At 44.4% G+C, this 19937-nt stretch overlaps 1 protein-coding gene across 2 annotated transcripts in view; it reads right to left on the bottom strand.

The window, feature by feature from the left end:
* Positions 1 to 6080: 6080 nt before the first annotated feature.
* The window catches only part of Mark1 (microtubule affinity regulating kinase 1), a 115887-nt gene continuing 102030 nt past the window's right edge, over positions 6081 to 19937 (bottom strand). The window contains exons 14-18 of one of the 2 annotated variants that reach the window (XM_055609228.1): positions 18887 to 18987; positions 17648 to 17812; positions 15964 to 16218; positions 10574 to 10618; positions 6081 to 8149 (exon numbers count right to left, since the gene is read on the bottom strand). In XM_055609228.1, the coding sequence (XP_055465203.1) occupies positions 7795 to 8149; positions 10574 to 10618; positions 15964 to 16218; positions 17648 to 17812; positions 18887 to 18987 (921 nt within the window). In that variant the 3' untranslated portion in view covers positions 6081 to 7794. The other variant, XM_055609229.1, reaches the window with a different exon arrangement.

The following is a 19937-nucleotide window of genomic DNA, read 5'->3' as shown; positions in this document are numbered from 1 at the left end:
CTGGCCTGCTGAGTGCTAGGATTAAACACATAAGCCAGCCACCATGCTCAGCTGGGTTAGGTTTTTTAAGAAGGAAAAAAAACAAAACAAAGCAAAACACAGTTACCATTCCAGGTGTGGTGGCACACACCTTTAATTCACAGCACCGGAGATGCAGAATCTCCAGAGGCAGGTGGATCTGTGAGTCGGAGGCCAGCCTGATCTACGCCAGGTGTCCTGGAAAGTCATAGCTGTTTTGTGCCTAGGACATGTAAAAATCAAATCAACTCAAATCCAGGTAGCACAACATGGAAGGAGGAAGACAGCCAGAAATGCCACGAAGTACGTGCAGGGAATGACACCCACAGGCCTGCCCTCAGCCCCATGGCACAGGCAGGCCATAGACACACAGAGATCTGTGGACCACCATGCCACCCAGAGACCCGTCCTCCGGCCCACAGCACAGGTGGATGGCACACAGCCGCTTGCCATCAGCCACAAATGTCATCCAGGGCCACCAGCTGTATTGCCAGCCTGCAGTGGGGGCCACCACCATGTGCGTGTTTGGTGGTTAGAGAAGTGGAGAAAGAGAGGTGGAACTGGAGACTGGAGGGTGGAAAAGAGTAGGCCAGCCCTGCCACCTGGGTCCATTGGGGTGAGGTCCTAACCTGAGCTACTTCTGAGGGCAATGTCTGGGTCCATAGCTATGCAGCAGCAGGGGTCAGTGTTGATGGCCATCCGTGGCTCATATTAGCACTGAAGAACATGGGGATATCCCTAATTGGGGCAGCCCCAGGGGCCATGTAGATGTCCAGGGGCTGTACAGAACTGGCCCTGCCCCTCACTGGCTATGGCCTCTGGAGAGCTGGCCTCATCTCCCACTGGTGGCAGCACTTGGGAGGGTGGGCCCTGCACCTTGCCTGGGCAGCAGCACAGTGGAGCTGGCCCTGATGTCCATGGGTGGATGGGGGTTGTGGGTGAGCAGTCCCTGAGGACATGAGTGTGGGAGAGCTGACCCTACCACTTGTCTGCCATGGAGTATCATGGGCACAGAGATGGTGCGTTGTTAACCACACACCCCCAAACAGCGTGGGAGAGCTGGCCCAGCCACTCACCTGCCATGAGGTAGGGTGGGTGCTGGGGGTATGCCATTCCTCACCCCATGTGTGGCAGTCAGGGGAGCTAGCCCTGTTCCTCACTGGCTGCAGCACTTGGGAGAGCAGGCCCTGCACCTTGCCTGGGCAACACAGGAGAGAGCTGGCCCTGATGGCAAAGATGCTTTTGAGCCAGCCTGAGGGTGTGAGAGCAGGAGAGCTGGCCCAGCCCCTCTCAGGCTGCAGTGCTTGGAAGAGTGACCCCCCTATCCCCATAGCTCCCTCCCCTCTGCTTGACTGGGCAGCACAGTGGAACGGGCTCTGGAAGCGTGGGTACAGGTGAGCTGGCCCGAGGTCATGAGAACATGAGAGTTGACCCTGCCTCCTGCCAGTGGTGGCACTGGGTGGCCTGGTATCATCTTCCAGTGGTTGGGACTGGACACATGAAAGGGCCATTTGTACTGTTCCAAAGCTGCAGGATGACACAGGGCAGCAACAGGATGACTAGGAGGAGTCCCAGTGAGGATCCAATATTGATGGTGCCAAAGAAGCCAGCAATCTCGAACTAATAAACGATTCAGTACCATGAACAATTGCACATGAAGTTGTGTGGACAGAGGAGTATAGAGTAGGACTCACTGTGACATAATACAGCTTCCACGATGAAATGCTTTGGTTTGTGTGTGTTTTTTATTTGGGGAGGGGGTTGGAGGGGTGAAAGGTGAATATGAGGGGACAAAGAGATGAGCAGGACTGGGGCGCATGATGTGAAACTCAAAAGGAATCAATAAAAAGCTTTAAAAATCAACTTAAAGTTTTAGAAATCGAAAACATTTAGGTGTACAACGCTTGTTCTGCACGTATGTATGTGTACTGCTTGTGCACCTGGTGTCACCTGAGGGTAGATGGGGGTGTTAGACACCCTGGAAGTGGAATTGGAGGTGGTGATGAGCTGCCACTTTGAGCAGTGAACCTGGGTCCTCTACAAGAGCAGTCAGTGCTCTTAACCACTGAGCCATCTCTCTAGACCCAACTTAATTCCTTTCTTTCTCTTCCCTTCTCTCTCCCCCCCTGTGTGTGTGTGTGTGTGTGTGTGTGTGTGTGTGTGTGTGTTTTATGGGGGCCAGGGTTTCACTGTGCTGCCTTAGCTGCCTCACACTTACAGAGATCCACCTGCCTCTGCCTCCCAAGTGCTAGGATTAAAGGCAGGCATCGCCACACCCTGCAAATATTTTTATTTCGTGAAAGGCTGTCATTTACTAGAGAGAATTGCAAGACTGTGCAGAAAAAGCATAGCAGGGCAGTGACTTCCTTAGGTAGAACAGACACCACATTGACACAGGCGACATGCCACTCAGGAAGCGCCCAGTTTGTCAGGCATTTCCCCCAAATCACTAGACTCTGAAGGCAGGACAGGAAACAGGAAGAAGTTACACAGACATGTAGATGCAGGTCATAGGGCAACCTGTGGGGGTTAGTTCTCCCACCACGTGGTTCCTTGGGATTGAACTCAAGTCATCAAGCTTGGCAGGAAGCACTTTCATCCACTGAGCCATCTTGCTGGCCCGGTTTTCATGTTATAAACTACTGTTACACAAATGGGTCAAAGGTAGCCCTCATGGTGTTTGCTTTTATGCCACAGCCTAGGACTCTCAGTTTAGCGTTGCTGGAACCAAACTGAAAACCCTTATGCACCCAATTGCTTCAGTATTGTCAGTGCAAACAAACACATCCAAACGTACGTATTCCATACTTCACTGTCTGCTTGCTGTGCATAACTTGTAAAACTACCCAACATCTTCTAGCCATAGAGAAGACAACCTGGGCTCTGAAAGGTCCCCACATGGGTGCTGCCCTTTGGGGCCTCTTCCAGTCTCTGCATTGAAACTTCTTCTCCCATTTTCTGTAGGCAGAGAAACATCCGTGCTCTTTCTCCCTACTGGCTTGGAGTTCTGGACATTCTCTGGAAGGCCTCCCGCTCTGAGGGTTCTCTTCTGAAGCTCTGCAAACTGCATCCAAACAATACTTTCTGCACGCTATTCTACTGCCACCTCATGGCCATGCCTTTTCTCTGATCAGTCCCCAACCTTTAGACTCAAAACTAACACATACAGCCTTCCACAGAAAAATGTCAAAATATGGTTTCTGGACAGCAAGATGCTTGCTTTTTATATTTTTATCGTAGCTTATTTACCTATTTCTCTCCCCGCCTTCTCTCTCTCTCTTTCTCTTCCTGTGTGTCATGCATGTGGAGGTCAGAAGACAACTTGTAGGAGTCAGTGCTCTCCTAGCATGTGGGATCTGGAGGGGGACTCACGTCCTCAGGGTTGGCAGCAGGCAACCTTCCTCACCGAGCCCTCTCGCCAGCCCAGAGATACTTAGGTTTTAGTTTCTCACTTGACTCACCTCGGTTGATATGGACAGGCTTTTCACCATTCTGCGGGGCAGAGCCGAACTCCATCCTATATATGCTGCCTTTTCTGCATCTACTCATGCTGAGGGATGCTTAGGCTAATCAGCTAGTTAATTATACTTCAGTGAATGCAGAATACAGGTTTCATTTTAATATACTCATTTCCTATTCCTTGGGCAAACGCCCAGGAGTGTGTTGACTGGAGTCTATACCAGTCATTTTTACCTCTAAAGAACATCCGTACTGTTTTCCAAAACAGCTGCACTAATTCACAGCCCCCTAACAGTGTGCAGGAGTTCTCTTTCTCTACAGTCTTGCCCACACTATCTTTGGTCTTTCTGGCAATGCTCAGATAGGAGCCTCTTCATTTCACTTCCCTAGTGCTGGGATCGCAGGCATGCCCACCACTACTGGCTTGATACTGTGGTTTTGAGCATTCCCCTCCCCCACCCCCATCACCTCATTGGCCATTTGGGCATCTTTTGAGCAGTTATTTTCTTAGGTCCCTTGCGCATTTGTAACCTGAGGCTTCTTGCTATCCAGTTGTCTGAGTTCCTGTATGCTTTACATATTAACTATCAAATAACGCACAAACATTTTCTACCATGCTGTAGGCCATCTCTTCATTCTGTCAATTGCTGCTTATCGGTCCATGGGCTTCTTCCGTGACTACTATCCTGGAGCATTATTTTTAAAGCTTCCATTCTACCCCTTGCTGGCTCACTGGCTGACACCACTGTGTTTAGTGGTTGTGTTGAATGTATAGTATTCCTCTTACTGTAATCCATCTTAGAGTGACAGAAAAACACACAAGCACTGTAAAGGCTCCGCAAAGAACCTCCAGGCTTGTGAGCTGCGTTACCATTGAGTCTTGGTTTCACATGTCAGAGGGTGTGATGGCTGATCTTGTCAGCTTGACACCTGAAAGAGGGAACCTCGATGGAGGAACTGCTTCCATCAGGTTAGCCTGCATGTATGTGCGCTATGCGTGTGGTTGGTGGCCACACCAGCCAGAAGAGGGCAACAGGTGTATTGGAACTGGAGTTACTGGGAACTGAACTCAGGTCCTCTTAAGGAGAAGCCAGTGCCCTTAATTTGTTAGCCTGTAAGCCATCCTTCCAGGCCCTAGCTCTGACCTAATAATGGGACTCAGGACCTCCCTCTTAATGTAGTGCAGACTGATAGTTCTGTCAAGACACAGAGCTGGGCCATCACAGGGTGCATTATCCTTCACTGGCTCATACCAAAATCTGCAAAACCAGTTTGCATGTATGCTAACATGGTAAGTCCCTCTCACAGGATCTTGCTTCATTTATTGCAATGTCTGTGGAATATGCCTTCCTCATTCTCTTGAGAAAGGCTTCCTAGCTCCATCCTTTAAGCCTTTCTACACATTCTCTCTACAATCTTTTATTCGACATAGATTTTCCTACTGTTTCCCTAGGACCCAGAACCTGATGGCTAGTCACACTCCACGCATTTGCTGAATCAGTGAACAAACAGATTAACTGCAAGTTGAGGTTGCCAGTGCATTCTGTGTGTAGTTCGTTTGCTGGGACAAACCACACCTGTGGCCCTGGCTAGCCTGGAACTTGCAGCCATCTTCATGCCTCTGTTTCCTTACAGCTCTCTCTGTCTCACTTCCCCTTCTCTCAGAGGCTCCTTCCTCCGGAGGGCCTTTCCCATTTCTGACTTTCTTGGCTATTCTTGTTAATATCACCCAAACTCACTCTATCCTCCATTTCTGGATAATTTTTCCTCCTCCTCTTCTTCATTTTGGCACTTTCAGTGCTTCCTGTCCATGTCTTTTTGGACTGTGTACATGTTTCCATCAGCTTCCCAGATGACCCACAGCCCTGGAGGGGTGAGCACTGTCTGTAGAGCCATTTCATATGTCTTAAGCTGCATCATTCCCTACACAGACATCGTAAAAACAGGGCAGAGAGCATCTTGTTAAACCCAACAGGCCAAGAAGCTGGGCTTGGAGTGTCACTTTCAGTGACAATCACCCACAATAACATCTTTGTGTTTACAATCAAGTTGTACTCCACAGAACATTGTTGTGTCAGGGTTCTGAAGTAGATTTCATCTTTATTTTGCTGTATTTTGTTTTTGCTGTGGTTAAACAAAATACCATGTCCTATTTTCTAAGAAACGATACAAATAAAACTTCTACAGGAAATCCTGCTATCATATAGCCAGGTGTTTATTTATGCAACTGTACTAAAAACTTCCTGAGTCTTCAAAATAATGTTATCATGAAGATATAAAACAGAGAATATAAAGTGAATGCCAAATCTCATTTTCAGTTCATGAAAAATAAGGAAGTAAAATTCTCTTCCATAAAACACAGGGGTCGGCTGGAGTGAGAAAACATAGCCGCTCTTGCCTCTGCCTTGGAAGATGCCTGGGGCCTCTGTTCTAAAAAGTATTGCAATGACTGGAATTCCTGTAAAAAGACAACTTTCTCACCGTAAAGACACCCTGAGAACTTAAATAGCCCAGAGCTTGCTTGCCGAGTGAACTTAGAGCACAGGGAAGACCACATGGAGAGGGGCTCTCCAAGCAGAAAACAAGGGATTCACAACCCGAGAAAGAGCAAAAGACAAATGCTTTATTATGAGATCTGTTCAAGTAAGATTTCAGTGTGCACCAGTGAGTGAATGCAGATCTGCATCGAATGTTCTGAATGAACACCAAGTTGAAAAGGGCCTACACAGTTTTGATTGTTGCCCCCCCACACCATCCTTCCCTAAGGCAAGAAAACACACCATTTAGAACAGAATGGTACAGAAGAAAGCTACATCACAATACAGTACAGAAGATGAAACCATCTTTGTCTAGACGCCACTGTGGAAGAGTCCATCACCTACGCTGGCAGCTTTCCAGTGTAGTTTCCAACGACAAGCATTGATCTGTAGGTTCCAATGACAGCACTGATCACATCATTGTTCTTCCTTCAACTGATAAGCTTTGAGTACACTTTCTACTTCTCAGGAGTGTGCAGATGGGGCCCATACGCTGATATTACAGTAATTACAACATTAATTACAACATTGCACAGTCAACCTCCAAGGCTATTCAGTTGAAAATAATGAATACTAGTGGCTTTACATCGCTCATGTCACTAATTATGAAAGAAGGCAAATGACCAGTTACAAAGCTGCACATTACAGGCATAATGATGTGGAAGAAACATGAGAACTTGGGCAAAATATTGAAAACAAATGAGTTCTGAGGGAGCAAAGTGAACCACCAGGCAAGCATACATCCATAATAAGCGGGTGTGGCAAGCAGGTCCTGCTCATAGGTCTCCCGAGTGCAGACATTAGAGTGGTGGGGTGGATGGAGGCTGGGCAGACACCGGGGCAAATGCTCCCAATGCCAGTCAATTCCTGAGGCAGCATCATATCTTAGCCAACGCATTCATCAACACTGTACACAGGAGCTTGTGCTATGAGACGCCCCGACACCCTTGCATTTCTGCAGTTACCCTGCGTGTCCTGAAGGCAGCTAATCTAAGTGCTGGTTTGTTTCAGAACAGCCCAGTGACTATGGAGTCCTCCAGTCTCTGCTGCTAATTAGCAGGTCAGAAAACAAAGGGCAAAATAAGCTTGGCAAAGATTTAATTTCTTCCCTCAGTACTTCTGAGTTAGCTCAAGGCAAAGCTATGGTTTATTTTCACTTTGTTTAGAAAAGTCTAGGTGCCAACACTGTAAACATTTTGCATCTCCTAACTACACCTTGTCTGACACAGGCTGAGAACAAGAAAAGCAGGAGAAACTGAATGACATCGATCCACTGTCAACTTCTGGTTTAAATTAAATATGATTTAAAAATAATTTTATAAAGTTCATGCTACAATTTTAAAGACTATTTCTGTGCGCTTTTAATCCTGGACACAATTTTCAAAATAGCATGATGGAGGTAAGAATTTTAAAAACCCACCAAAATGTAAATAACAGGGAAAACCATTTTCAACTGAAAGCATTAAATGCACGCTTCTGTGTGGAGATCTAGACAACTATACAGGTTTTAAAGCAATCATATTTTATTATACAACTCTATGAACAGAAAAACACAATATACTTACCTGTACATGTGAACCTACTTTTTAAGCTACAGATTCTTATTATAGCTCATACTGACTTTAATTTTACAGTTCATAACTATGTATAACCTTATTGCATTAAGGACAAATTCTACATGGGAGATTCACAGGTGGACCACAGTAGGCATCCCCAGTACATTCAAAAACTGTACCTCAGATGTGGGTGCATCTTCCCTGATTCCGAAGCTTACACATCTTTACAGCTTAAGCTCATTTGCTATTTTGGATGCAATGTTCTTAAAGGCAATAGATGTCCCAGATATTCGCTTGAAGCGGACCCCGTTCAGTGAGAGCCGAGGCAACTTGCAGACTTCCATTTCCCACTGTACGAGGCTGTCCTGCCTGGCGTCTCCATGGACACAGAAAAGTAGGAACCTTTCTTTCTGTTCATAGTCACAGTTGTTGGCATCTAACACTTTTCGGATCTCTCTCATCATGTCATTGGGGTCCATGGAGCTAGTGGTCTTCATGCTCCATGTGAACCGCAGAGAACGCGGCTTGGAGTCTTTACCTTCTTCCTTGTCTCTTTCTTTCGGCTCCCCTGATGTACTTCTAGAAGAAGAGGGCAAAGGGGACAAAAGCAAAACAAAAGTTGTATTCAGCAAAGAAAGTTCAACCATACAATGTGAGTGATAATTCCACACCTAACAAAACTATCCAGTTTGCAGTCAGCCCTCAGAGGGACCAGAGATGCCTGTTACTGCCATGTGGTGAACAGACCCAGGAGCACCATCTACTTTGGCGTTTAGCATCTTCAGTCTAAAGCAGCAAGCTTTCTTAAGTGCATATGTCCCAGGAAGAAATTTGTAGCTGAAAGTGAAAATTTAATAGTTTTCCCTATATTTCAGGAGTAAATTCTACAAAATGATTTTCTGAACACAAAAACAGACATACCACAAAGACAGACATGGCACCCCCACATGCACATACACACACTTTTGAATACACACACGCCTATACACAGATACACACATACATCAGGCACGACTAAGATTTCCCTTATAGACCACAGTGTTGAAGTATAAACATATTTTTTTCTTTTCCTACCCTTTGTGTAGGAGCGATGTAATGACTTGAGAGGGAAAGAGGTTCCAACTCGACAGACAGGAGGTGTACCACAATTATGTCAGCATATCTCAGCCCGATGGCTCTGCTTTTTGCCATTTCTCTCTGTACACTGGCTCAGAAGGCAGCCTGTGGTCTCTACCCCTTGCTATCACTTTTCTCTCTGCTCTCTCCTGACCACATGCTGGCTTCCATGCTGCTCCTGACCATAGGTCTGTTTTCTCCTCTCCAAGTGTCTGCACAGGCTAGGATACTCCCCTCGGCTACATAACAGCCTTCTCTTGTTTTTCCACTCATCACTTATTTTCTCCACCATAGTCCCTAAGGACCCTGACTCCTGACCTAGTCTGACCACCCCTTCTTATTCTACTCTTTCTTCCCTGTTCATGCCACTCAAACCCACTAACTGAACATTTCTTAGGCTTCTTACTTATCCCTTGACTATTCTTGGATCATAAGCTCCAGGACATTTGGCTGCTTTACTTCTGACATACCCCAGGCATTTAGAACTACGCTGGGCATAAGAGATGACTCACACATTAAATTTTATTCTTTAGGTATCACACACATAACACTGAACCAGAAAATCATTTCAAGTGATCACAGAAAGGTGAACTTAATGGATTCCCATGATACACAGTTCTCCGTATCCAAATATAGCAAGTTGCAATTTTTGCTTATAAACATTCCTTACTCATTTGTAATTTAAGAAAGAAATTACATCTCTGAAAGACATTTATGTTTCATCTAGAAATATGCACATACGCATTTATATATATTATATAAAAACATATTATATTATAACAAATATAAAGGAACATAAAAAAAATTGTTCCTTTCATTCCCAGATAACTGAGGCTCCAAAGTGCCAAAAGCTGCAATCTTAAAAAAATAAGTTAAGAAAATATATGCCAAAAACTATTAGATGGACACCAAAAGTATTTATTTCATTGTCTTCTGTTGTGGGTATTTATATTCACTTTTATTTATCTTTTAGTTAAGCAGCAGTTAGTCCTAAACCAGCTGTCTACCCACATCACCACACAGAGACTGGGATTTATTTAATTAACCTAGAGCACAATGCTGGGCAATAGTTACTCCATTCAAAACTTCCAAGCCTGCATAGTTTCCCACCATTCAGATTTCACACATTATACTTGCTTTTAGTCATATCTTAGGTCCAGTCCATCTCTCCACGTGGTTCCAAGACCTCTCCTCCTGATTCTCTTCCTCTCCTACTCACTTCCTTCTCCTCCCCTCTCAACCAGAATGTCCCACCCTGTTCTCACTATTGCACAGCATTGGGGCTGTTTGTTTAATTGACAATTACAGAGAGCAAGCATGTTTACACAAACTTGAGATGGGTGATGCTTAGAATAAGTATCACAATGCAAAGCCCGGATTGAAACCGGATAGTGGGGTAGAGAAATCGGCATTTGAATGAACAAGGGTAAATTGTATACATTCCAAAAGAACATTATACCAACAATCTTCTCTATTTTTCTCTGGGGAAAACGCAGGAAGCGTCGAGTTTTAGAATGTGGTCACCTAACTATATTACTATAGCTAAATCCTCTGCACAGCAGTTGCCTCAGTGCTATTCCATGCATTATTCCATGTACACTCATCTTAGTGACAGCACATACCAGAGAGAGAACAGTGCACTTTCAACTATTAATCCCTTGCTATTACTCTTCTGACAGAAGAAAAAGCCCAAATCTTTACCAAGTACGCAATTCAGATTTGTGAGTTACACAGTTACAGTTGGTAAACTTGAATTTCATTACATGCCAGGTGACATCAGGAAAACCCACCACAGTTTGAATATAGAGATTCAAAGTGCAGTTGCTAGCAAATAAGCACCTTGCCCACTGCCACCAAGTGTGGGAGCACCTGGCACCCATGGCTCACCTGGCTGTGTCGGTTCTGCCACTGGCTTCGCCTTCATTTGGATCCCTCAAAAATAAAGAGAAGGTTGAGATTTAACAATTTTAAAAGCAAAAGAAGATCAAGAAAACCCACAAAAAAAAAAAGACACTGAAGTTATCTTGCTCATTATTTCTGGGTCTGAATCTTCTTCATGCTTTCACCGTAACAGGTGTTACTGCCATTTCTTGAGCATCTACTAGATATTGCTGACAGGAGGTATCAGGTGAAAAGTTAGTTGTTCTTTAGACACAGTCTTCCAATTTCAAGCTACAACTATAATTTAATAAATTGTCTTTTTGCTTAGATCCAAGGTTAGGGTTTGCTGACTATGTGAAATATTAAACTTCACATTATTAATGCACTTCTGGAGGTGGCTGCTCAGTTGAGCAAATGGGCTAACCTTGCAGCTAAACACAAAGCTTGGGCTGAGCAGCTAAGGCTGTGCGTAGGAGACAGAGGGCTGAGAAGACGGAACAGTGGGCACACTCCTCTGTACGGCATGAGGACTGGACTAATGGAAAGCAGGCACATCTCCTGCAGACATCCTGGAGGTCTGGGGGCCAGCTAGGGTAGCCCAAGCAGCAAGCCCCAGGTTTAGAATAGAAAGAGAAGTTGTTTCATGAAAGAAGGGAGAAAGAGAGAGAGAGAGAGACTGGGAGAGAGAGATTGAGCTTAAGAAAGTGATCTCAGGGCTGGAGATGTGACTCAGCAAAGAGCACCTGCTGCTCTTCCAGAGGACATGGGTTCAAATCCCAGCACTCACATGGTGGCTCACAACTGTCAATAACTGTAGTCCCATAGGATCTGATATCCTCTTCTGGTGTACACACATGAATACAAAAAAAACAAATCTTAGGATGAAGAAAGAAAGGGAGGGAGGGAGGGAGGGAGGGAGGGAGGGAGGGAGGGAGGAAGGAAGGAAGGAAGGAAGGAAGGAAGGAAGGAAGGAAGGAAGGCAGGCCAACATGGTTTTCTAAAAGTAAACACTAAGTCCTAAATAGACCATGAATTTTTTTTAGAAGTTTTGCTAACAATTCATGCACAGTAAGTCATCAGCCTGTGCAAGTAGGTGAGGCTAAAAACAGACTGAATTATACACAGAACAACAATCTTACCGAGATATCCATCTGTGAAATAAAGTCAGAAAAACTGCTGTTTTTTCATTGAAGGTGGTTACTATTTTAAAGTCTTCCAAAATTCTAACTACATTGATATTTCAAAGGTAATTGAAACTTAGTTGTTACAACCTAATATGCAAATCTTTTTGTTTTTTGTTTTGTCTTTTTTGAGATAGGGTTTGTCTGTGTAGCCTTGGCTGCCCTGGACTCATCTGTAGACTAGGCTGGCCTCGAACTCACAGTGATTTGCCTGCTTCTACCTCCCTGAGTGCTGGGATCAAAGGCATGTGCTACCACGCCTGGCTTAATATGCAAATCTTAAGAGGTGGCTTATGAGAGAACAAAAATATTTTGAGAAGCTAGGAAAAATCACCATCTCTAACCCTTAAGCATGTTTAAAAATGTTTCAGCCTTTCCACATTTGTGTTTTTATGTGAACTGTACAATGCAGGGTTAACATCAGCACCGTCCTCCTCCCACCTAGCACATTAGCACTGAGCTGCTGCACAGTCTGCGCCCTGAACACCATAAGCATCCCAAGCCCTCGGGGCTCTAACTGTAAGCCCTCTCCCAGAGAAATAGTCTGTGAAAAACATTTTTTTTCAGAACTAAAAAGAATAATAAAATGTATTTGCATCTTCAAATAGCGTTTCTTAAATTTCTGTTTTTTTTAATAGTTGCCATTTTCACTCAGCAGGATATTACTCAGTGCCATCTGTAAAAATTATTATAGCAAACTGAAGTAAACACATTTCTGAGTTGGTTCACCATGCATGGTATTCCAGCTGTGCGCAGATGCTGAGACTCACTGCATAGAAGGGCAGTGTTCTACTTTAGCAATAAACATAGTTGCTCTGTTGGCCCCTACTGCAAAGATGAAACACTTGTATTCAGAAGGAACAGAGCCTCCTAGCACTCTTCTGTCCTATGCATGGAGACACAGGACACTGCTGGCGAGCCTGAGCTCTAAGTATCAGGAGTGGAATGTCCCTTTACACCTCACTTTCTCTGCTGTAAGATCCAAATAGCAATCCACTCACACCCTGGTCCAGCCTACCTGGGCGGGAGCAGTAACGTCACAATAGCCAGAGAAGACTGCTCTAAGTGACCATAGTGGGAGGCAAAAGGGAGAAGCCCAGCTGGCTGCAACAGCTCATACAGCTTAGCATGGCTCTGTGCTAAAGCAAGCAAGTATAGACAGCAATCTGTATTCAACCGAACACACAGGCTCTTCCCTTTCACTTAGGGAGAAATCAAGCCTGTTATAGAAGAAGCAGGAAGTAACTGGCAGGCATTTGAGGCAAGATTCCAAGGAGAAAGGACACAAGTACAAACTCAAAAGGTGTGCAGAGATACCACAGAGGTGGGAAGAATGGGAAGAATCAGACAGGAGGAGTGGGCATACGATGCAAGCCTTGTCTGCCCATAAATACCGAGCAAGAGGAAAGCTAATTAAGAGGCCTTTTTTCCTGTTTGCTTTTATTTTCTTGCACTGTCTCGGGATCAAACTGAAGGCCTTGTGGTGCTAGGCCAGCTACAGTCTCAGCCCCAATGGACAGCTTTAAATCAAGGAGTGACTTTTCAGAATTATACTGCTAAAATATGTATGAGGCCAAAGAAGATTGGCTGGGAGGTGAAAACTGGCAGTGGTCTCCACTGTGAGGCAGTGGTGGCAAGGACAGTAGCAGCGCCATTTGCGAAGGTGGGAAGGAATAGAAGTCATATAGTACATATAGTACTGCCTGCCACTCCTAAAAAGGAAAGAATGAGGAAGAGTCAGATCAGAAGCTGAGGCTGTCTTGAGGACGCAGAGGCGGAGCTTGTGGGCAACTGGCTCCATAGGGGAAACGCCCTGGGAGATCTGGGTTAAAGTGAGATGGTATCTCCAGGCGATCACTAAGAGAAGACAGAAAACCCACAGAGAGATGGGGAAAGGCAAGAAAACCTGGGAAGTTCCAGCCTGGGAAGGGGCAGCTGCTTTGTGAGGCAGGAAAAACCAGCAAAGAGAGAAGAGTGTGGCTCAACTTTGAAAGATACATGAAACAACCTTCCTCACTGCTCTACATATTGCACCAGTAATCGACAATCACACAAGCACCCTGCAAATGACTGCCACCACCACCCTCTGACTCCCTATTGACTGTGGGGTGGGCTTATGTCTTTCCCTTACAAGGTGTCACTGCGCACCTGCTCAATCAGCATAAGGTCACTGATGGTCCTTAGGCCTCACCCCCGTGGAGCCAGTTGCCTGCAAGCTCCGCCTCTGCGTCCTCAGACAGTCCCAGCTTCTGATCTGACTCTCCCTCATTCTTTTCTTTTTAGGAATGGTAGGCAGCTCTGTCCTGACTTCGATTCCTTCCCACCTTCGCAAATGGCCTTTCTCAGAACGGTGAGGCTGGCTGCTAAGTGTCTAAGCTAAGACGCTTGCATTTGAGGACTTAAGGTTGAAGCTCAGCTGTGTGGTCCTGCACAAGGAGAGGGAGGAGGTTGCTGCTCTTCTCTATCCACCATGCTTTCTATTTGTTTGTGGTGGGTTGCTCCTTTGGAATAGCAACCTACTTTCCTTCTGAGTGCTGCTATTAGCGCTATGAGCCACCACGTCCAGCTTCTCTATTCACGCTGAAACACCAGGACCACTAGAGACACCGCAAGTAAATAGCAGCATTTACGCATAATCCCTCCACTTATGATTCAAGGCTCAGCTCACATGAACACATGGCATAAACCCTAGAAACAACCACGCCTTGCCTCTGACTCGGCCTAACATTTCCCTTGTTAGCTGCATTCTGCTTTAGCACATGACTTACTGTTTACAGATTTGCTTCTTTCATGACTCCAAATACCATCCTCTTTATCTTGACAGCTCTCTGTATAGAAAAGTGGTTTTTTTTCCCCAGTCCAAAGATTTATTTATTTATTTTTATTTTATATGCATTGGTGTTTTGCCTGCATGTATGTCTATGTGAGGGTGTCAGATCCCCTGGCACTGGAGTTACAGATGGCCATGTGGGTGCTGGGAACTGAACCCGAGTCCTTGGGAAGAGCAGCCAGTTCTCTCTTAACTACTGAGACATCTCTCCAGCTCCAAGTGGTTTTTGTTTGTTTGTTTGTTTGTTTGTTTGTTTTTTAATGTAGCAGAGCTCAAGTTGCATGTAATGATATTAATGGTTTCTTTTTATTTTACATACATTGGTGTTCTGTCTGCTTGTATGTCTGTGTAATCATGTCATATTCCCTGGAACTGGAGTTACAGACAGTTGTGAGCTGGCTGGGAACAGAATCCGGGTCCCCTGGAAGAACAGCCAGTGTTCCCAATTGCTAAGCTGTCTCTCTGGCCTCTGATGTTCAGTTTTAAAGTAATCTACATGACCTTAAACTTATTTAAAAGATAAATGTGATTTGAAAGAATTTAAACATGTATAATACATACATATACATATATACATATATACATATATACATATAGTAGCCTAGTGGGTCATGGCACTTGCCAACCAAGCTTGATGCTCTGAGCTCAGTGTCTGGAAACCACATGGTGAAGGAGAGAACTCTTACTATGCCTTTTGATTTCCCTTCCCCACATGCTATGGCACATACTTCCCCTCCTCTCCTCAATAAATAAATAACATTAAAAAAATTAAGCTAATTATTTTTGAAGGACACATAATAAGCTTATATGTAATTTCCTAAATAAAAGCATTTTTTTTTTGAGTCAGGGTCTCTCTCCATAACCTTGGCTGTCCTGAGATTTGCCTTGGAGACCTGACTGTTCTTGAACCTATAGAGATCTGTCTGCTTCTGCTTCCTGCGTGTTGGGATAAAGGTGTGTGCCACCATGACTGACAAAGATTTTTTATGTGAAGTTTTTGCTTTGCTCTGCAAAAGCTTTAAGTTTTCTTTTAAGAAAGGGCATTAGCATCGCGGGGTGAGCAGAGATTCGTTACACAGTGGAGGTGATCGTGAATTTCTCTTCTTGCCGTCAAAAGTGACGGTTCTCCAGTGCTGGCACTCAACTGTGGGCTCCATGCACTTTCGGCAATACTCGATCAACTGAGCTGCATCTCCAGCCCTTAAAGTCTCATTTTTAATTTCTCTCTCTTAAGGAAAAAGACTATTTTTCCTGGTGTTTTATTCCCAGTTCCTATAAAACTTAATGAAATGCCCTGTAGCAATTCTAAATATCATGGCAGAGGTGACAGGAAAGAACCAGGTTTCCTCTTCAGCAGAGAAAACAAGCACACCAAGGGTACTGACCTGCGTACGAACTTGGAGGTGATTTTGCTTATTATCCCGGTTGATGTTCCCCTTCTGGCATGCGCAAAGGTGCCCGCTTCATGGGATGGGGAGGCAGGTGGCCCACTGTAAGCTGCACTACGTCGCTCTCGGAGCTGCTCCCCATGGAAGGTGCTCCGGCTGGAGCTCCCTCGGGGAAAGCGGGTCCTGTCTGGGGTGCTGGCACTAACACTGTGAGCAGATGGGGAAGCAGCAGGCACTCTCTGGGTTGCAGTGCTGGGAGGAATGGAGATATACTATTCACAATATGCAGGAGCTGCTTTCACTCAGGCTGAAAACTGGGGGAGGCATGGCTACTTCCATTGGCCCAATGACTTTTATTCACACTAAAAATAAAATTCATGGGACAATTAATTTACTTATAACCATCATACAAGCATTGGATGTCACTTTAAAACTATACTGTTACTATATCTTGTAAAATTTGGTAGTTAAGATCAAGAAGTTACTGACACACAGAAAAATACTGTCAGAATCTGGTGTGCCTGAGTGCTGCATATGTATTTTTTATTATGTAATGTGCATATCTGAAATCCCAAATGCTTCAAAATCTAAAAAAAAATTAAGCACTGATAAGACACTATCCATGAAAAAGTCCATGTGTGACCTCATGTGAAGTTCACTGAACACACACTATGAAATGGTCTTTATGCTGTGCATGTAAGGTATGCTAGAGTGAATTCCATGTCTAAATTCATGTCCTGTCCCATCTATCCCATTATGAACATGTAAAGACTGTAAAATTGAAAAATGTTCAAAATCCAAAAGGCTCCCAGCCTACAAATTTCAGATAAACTTTCAATTTGAATGCTTTGAACGTATATTGCTCAGCAGTGTACAGAATGAATTTTATTGTTTGTCGAAAATGGTTTCATAGTATCACCCATGTTTCTACTTTAGTTCCAGGGATATAATGCCACATGGTGCTATCAACATGACTAACGAAATCTAATTACTGAAGATGTAAAGATGCTCTGGATTTCAGAAATCCTCCAAGAGGTACAAATTCAAGTGAGTTGAATTTTATACCTGAGCATCAGTGAACCTGTCACACTGGCAATGCAACTGTTAGGACCTGAGGCTACAGGGTTTGCTTTTGTGTGTCTCATTTTTTTTTGGGTGGGGGTGGTTTCAAGACAGGATTTTTTTGTGCAATCACCTTGGCTGTACTAGAACTTGCTTTGTAAACCAGGCTGGCCTTGAACAAGGATCTGCTTGTCTCTGCCTCCCCAGTGCTAGGTTAAAGGCATGTGCCACCATGTCTGGCTTTTTGTGAGTCTCATTTTACTTACCATTCTTTTTAAGCTCAATTTATTTGTGGGTGCCACGGAGCACGTGTGGAGGTCTGAGGACAGCTCCTGAGAGCTGGTCCTTTCTCTTCACCGTGTGGATTCCCAGGACAGAGCAGAGGCCCTCAGTCTCGGCGGTAAGCACCTCTACCACCTGTTGATCCAGCTCGCTAGCCACTCAATTTACTTAGGTGATAAATTAGGCAGCAATGATTTATGGGTGGATTAAAAAATAGAGTCTTTTAAGAATATTCTTCTTGAAAATGATTTCAAGTAGTTTTAAGCACACAGTAAGTGTATACTACAGTTAAAATGTCCTCAGAGAGCTTTGAGGAGACAGTGACTACAGGACTCACCCAGGCCGGTAAGCTTCAGAGCCATCTTTGATGGTTGGCAGTGTGACTTTGATAGGGTGGCCAGAGGTGGACATAGACTTCTGGTGGCGGGGACGGGCTGAGGGGCCAGCAGACGCCATGGTGGAACCTGCAGAGGACATGCTGCTGGCAGACATCTCTGTAAGGCTTGACAACAAAAGAAGCAAAAGTACAGTTACTAAAACCAGAGAAAGAGATTTCCTGACTCTCACTCAGTTGACACTGTCATGGCTGAAACACTTGAAAGAAACAAGCACATTCTTAGTGATTAATTAAACCGCTCTCCATTTAAGGCTCTGAGTTTTGTTCTGTGTGTGAGTCTGAGAAGGAGGGCATATCTGTGGATGGGTGAAAGCTACAAAGCAGAAGATTACTGCTGGAGCCATTTTTCACTTATGCTAAGATTAGTTCTATGACGTGTTGCTCTAACTGCCTACATCATTTAAGCACAAAGAACTCATATGACAAACACCACTGCAGATAGCAGCTCCTTCAGCTTACAAGTGTCCATGCACATCATGAGCAACAGGCTAACCACTATGACACGAGGAGCTAGATTAGTACTTGGTAGAGGAGACATAGTAAATTGGAAATCAATTTCCAACTCTCACACCTATAGGCTGTCATATCTCAGGAAGCCACCACATGTCTGTGTGCTTTCTCACAATACTACCTCCTGTGCTAAATGAAAAGAAAGCAATGTAAGGATGGACTGTCCTTCCACTGAATGGCTGGAGCTGAGAATACAGTTTCATCACAACAGGGGCCTCATCCTTTTGAGGTACAACGAGTAGTTTTTCCAACTACAGTAAAACTCATTAAGAAGTCTGCGGTTCTACACTGAGTTGAGATGGCCACACTTGTTTAGAGGAAGGGGAGGAAGACTTTTGTATTTGTATATACTGTGGCTCATTGATGGGTAAGGGGCAGAGAGACACATGGAGAGAAGAAAGAAATCGAGGATCAGACTGGGATTGTGCAGGCTGAGAAATATTCTCTTCCACATGTTATTCAGAGACTTGGAAGTCAGAGAAGTTACTTCTTACTTCCCTAACTACACTTTCACCTTCTACACTGGCACCAAGGGCAACACTCCAGCGAGAAAGCTACTGCTCTCTTATTGCTCTGAGTGTCCTTCTCTGTGACTCATACACCTACAGACATTAGTGAAGCTAATCTGCAGCAGTGACAGAGACACTGCTGCTGGGTGGTGACCTTCACCTGCTGTCTCTTCCATTCTGCAGGGCTGCATACCGGTCCGTGGTCCTTTCACACACATACGTATTCCTCCTCGCCATGCTACCTCCAGAATATACGTTGTTCTTTAAGAAGAAGGAGAAAAAAAAAAGACAATTAAAAAATTGTAACTATATTAGTGTGAAATCAAAGAAATGAATTTAAAATTGTTAATATTAGAAAGACTTTATAGCATAATTTTAATTGATTATAGTCTCACATAAGCAAAATCCATTTTTTTCTTTCTCATATTTAGATTTTGGAAATAAAAAGTAAAGCAAAAACAAACAAATGGACTCAAGCCATACCTACAATAGTTTTACTTTACAATTCCAACCAGCACTGGGAAGCAATAGGAAAGCGGCTTTCCTTTACTTTTCCCAAAGAGTAAGGGCATAGCAGAGAGGTGGTCTGCACCCTAACCCATGCCTCAGTCTCAGCACGAACAGGAAACCACAGATGGTGATCCTTCCAGACCCTTTACAGCTCATGAACAGCATCAGAACAAAAGCACCAGGTTCAATGCATCCCTGGCTGAGGGCTGATGGAGGACTGTGCACTGCAATCTAAGGACACTGCCCATAACCCCACGCCTGAGTCAGGAGACACACCACGGGCCAACAGGAGAAAGAAAAAAGGATAGCTAGATGCGTTCTTTTCCTTACCACACAGGAGACCTTTGGCATGTCACCTACCATCATGCTTGCCAAACCTTGACTATTTGTTACCAGTAATAAAATAGACAGGGGTGATTTTCTTTTCTTTTCTTTTTTTTTTTTTTTTTGTGGTTTTGTTTCTTTGCTGTTTACACTGCTGGGGATCCAACCCCTGGTCTTGCACATGCCTACCAATCACTTTACCCCTGGGCTGCACCCCAAGCCCTGCAAGAGTGACTTTAAATGAGATTAAAAACATTCTCTATTTCATTCACCAATGGAAAATATCTGCCAACCTAATCTAGCTTTTATGAGTCTTAAAATACAGTTACTCTAACATTCATTTAGTATGATCACTAGAAAGCTAACAGCTATTTCCT

The sequence above is a fragment of the Psammomys obesus genome, unplaced genomic scaffold (assembly GCF_907164565.1).
Source record: "Psammomys obesus unplaced genomic scaffold, mPsaObe1.curated_primary_1811, whole genome shotgun sequence".
NCBI lineage: Eukaryota > Metazoa > Chordata > Mammalia > Rodentia > Muridae > Psammomys > Psammomys obesus.
The sequence above is the reverse complement of the archived record's forward strand: the minus strand, read 5'-3'. Positions and strand labels throughout refer to the sequence as shown.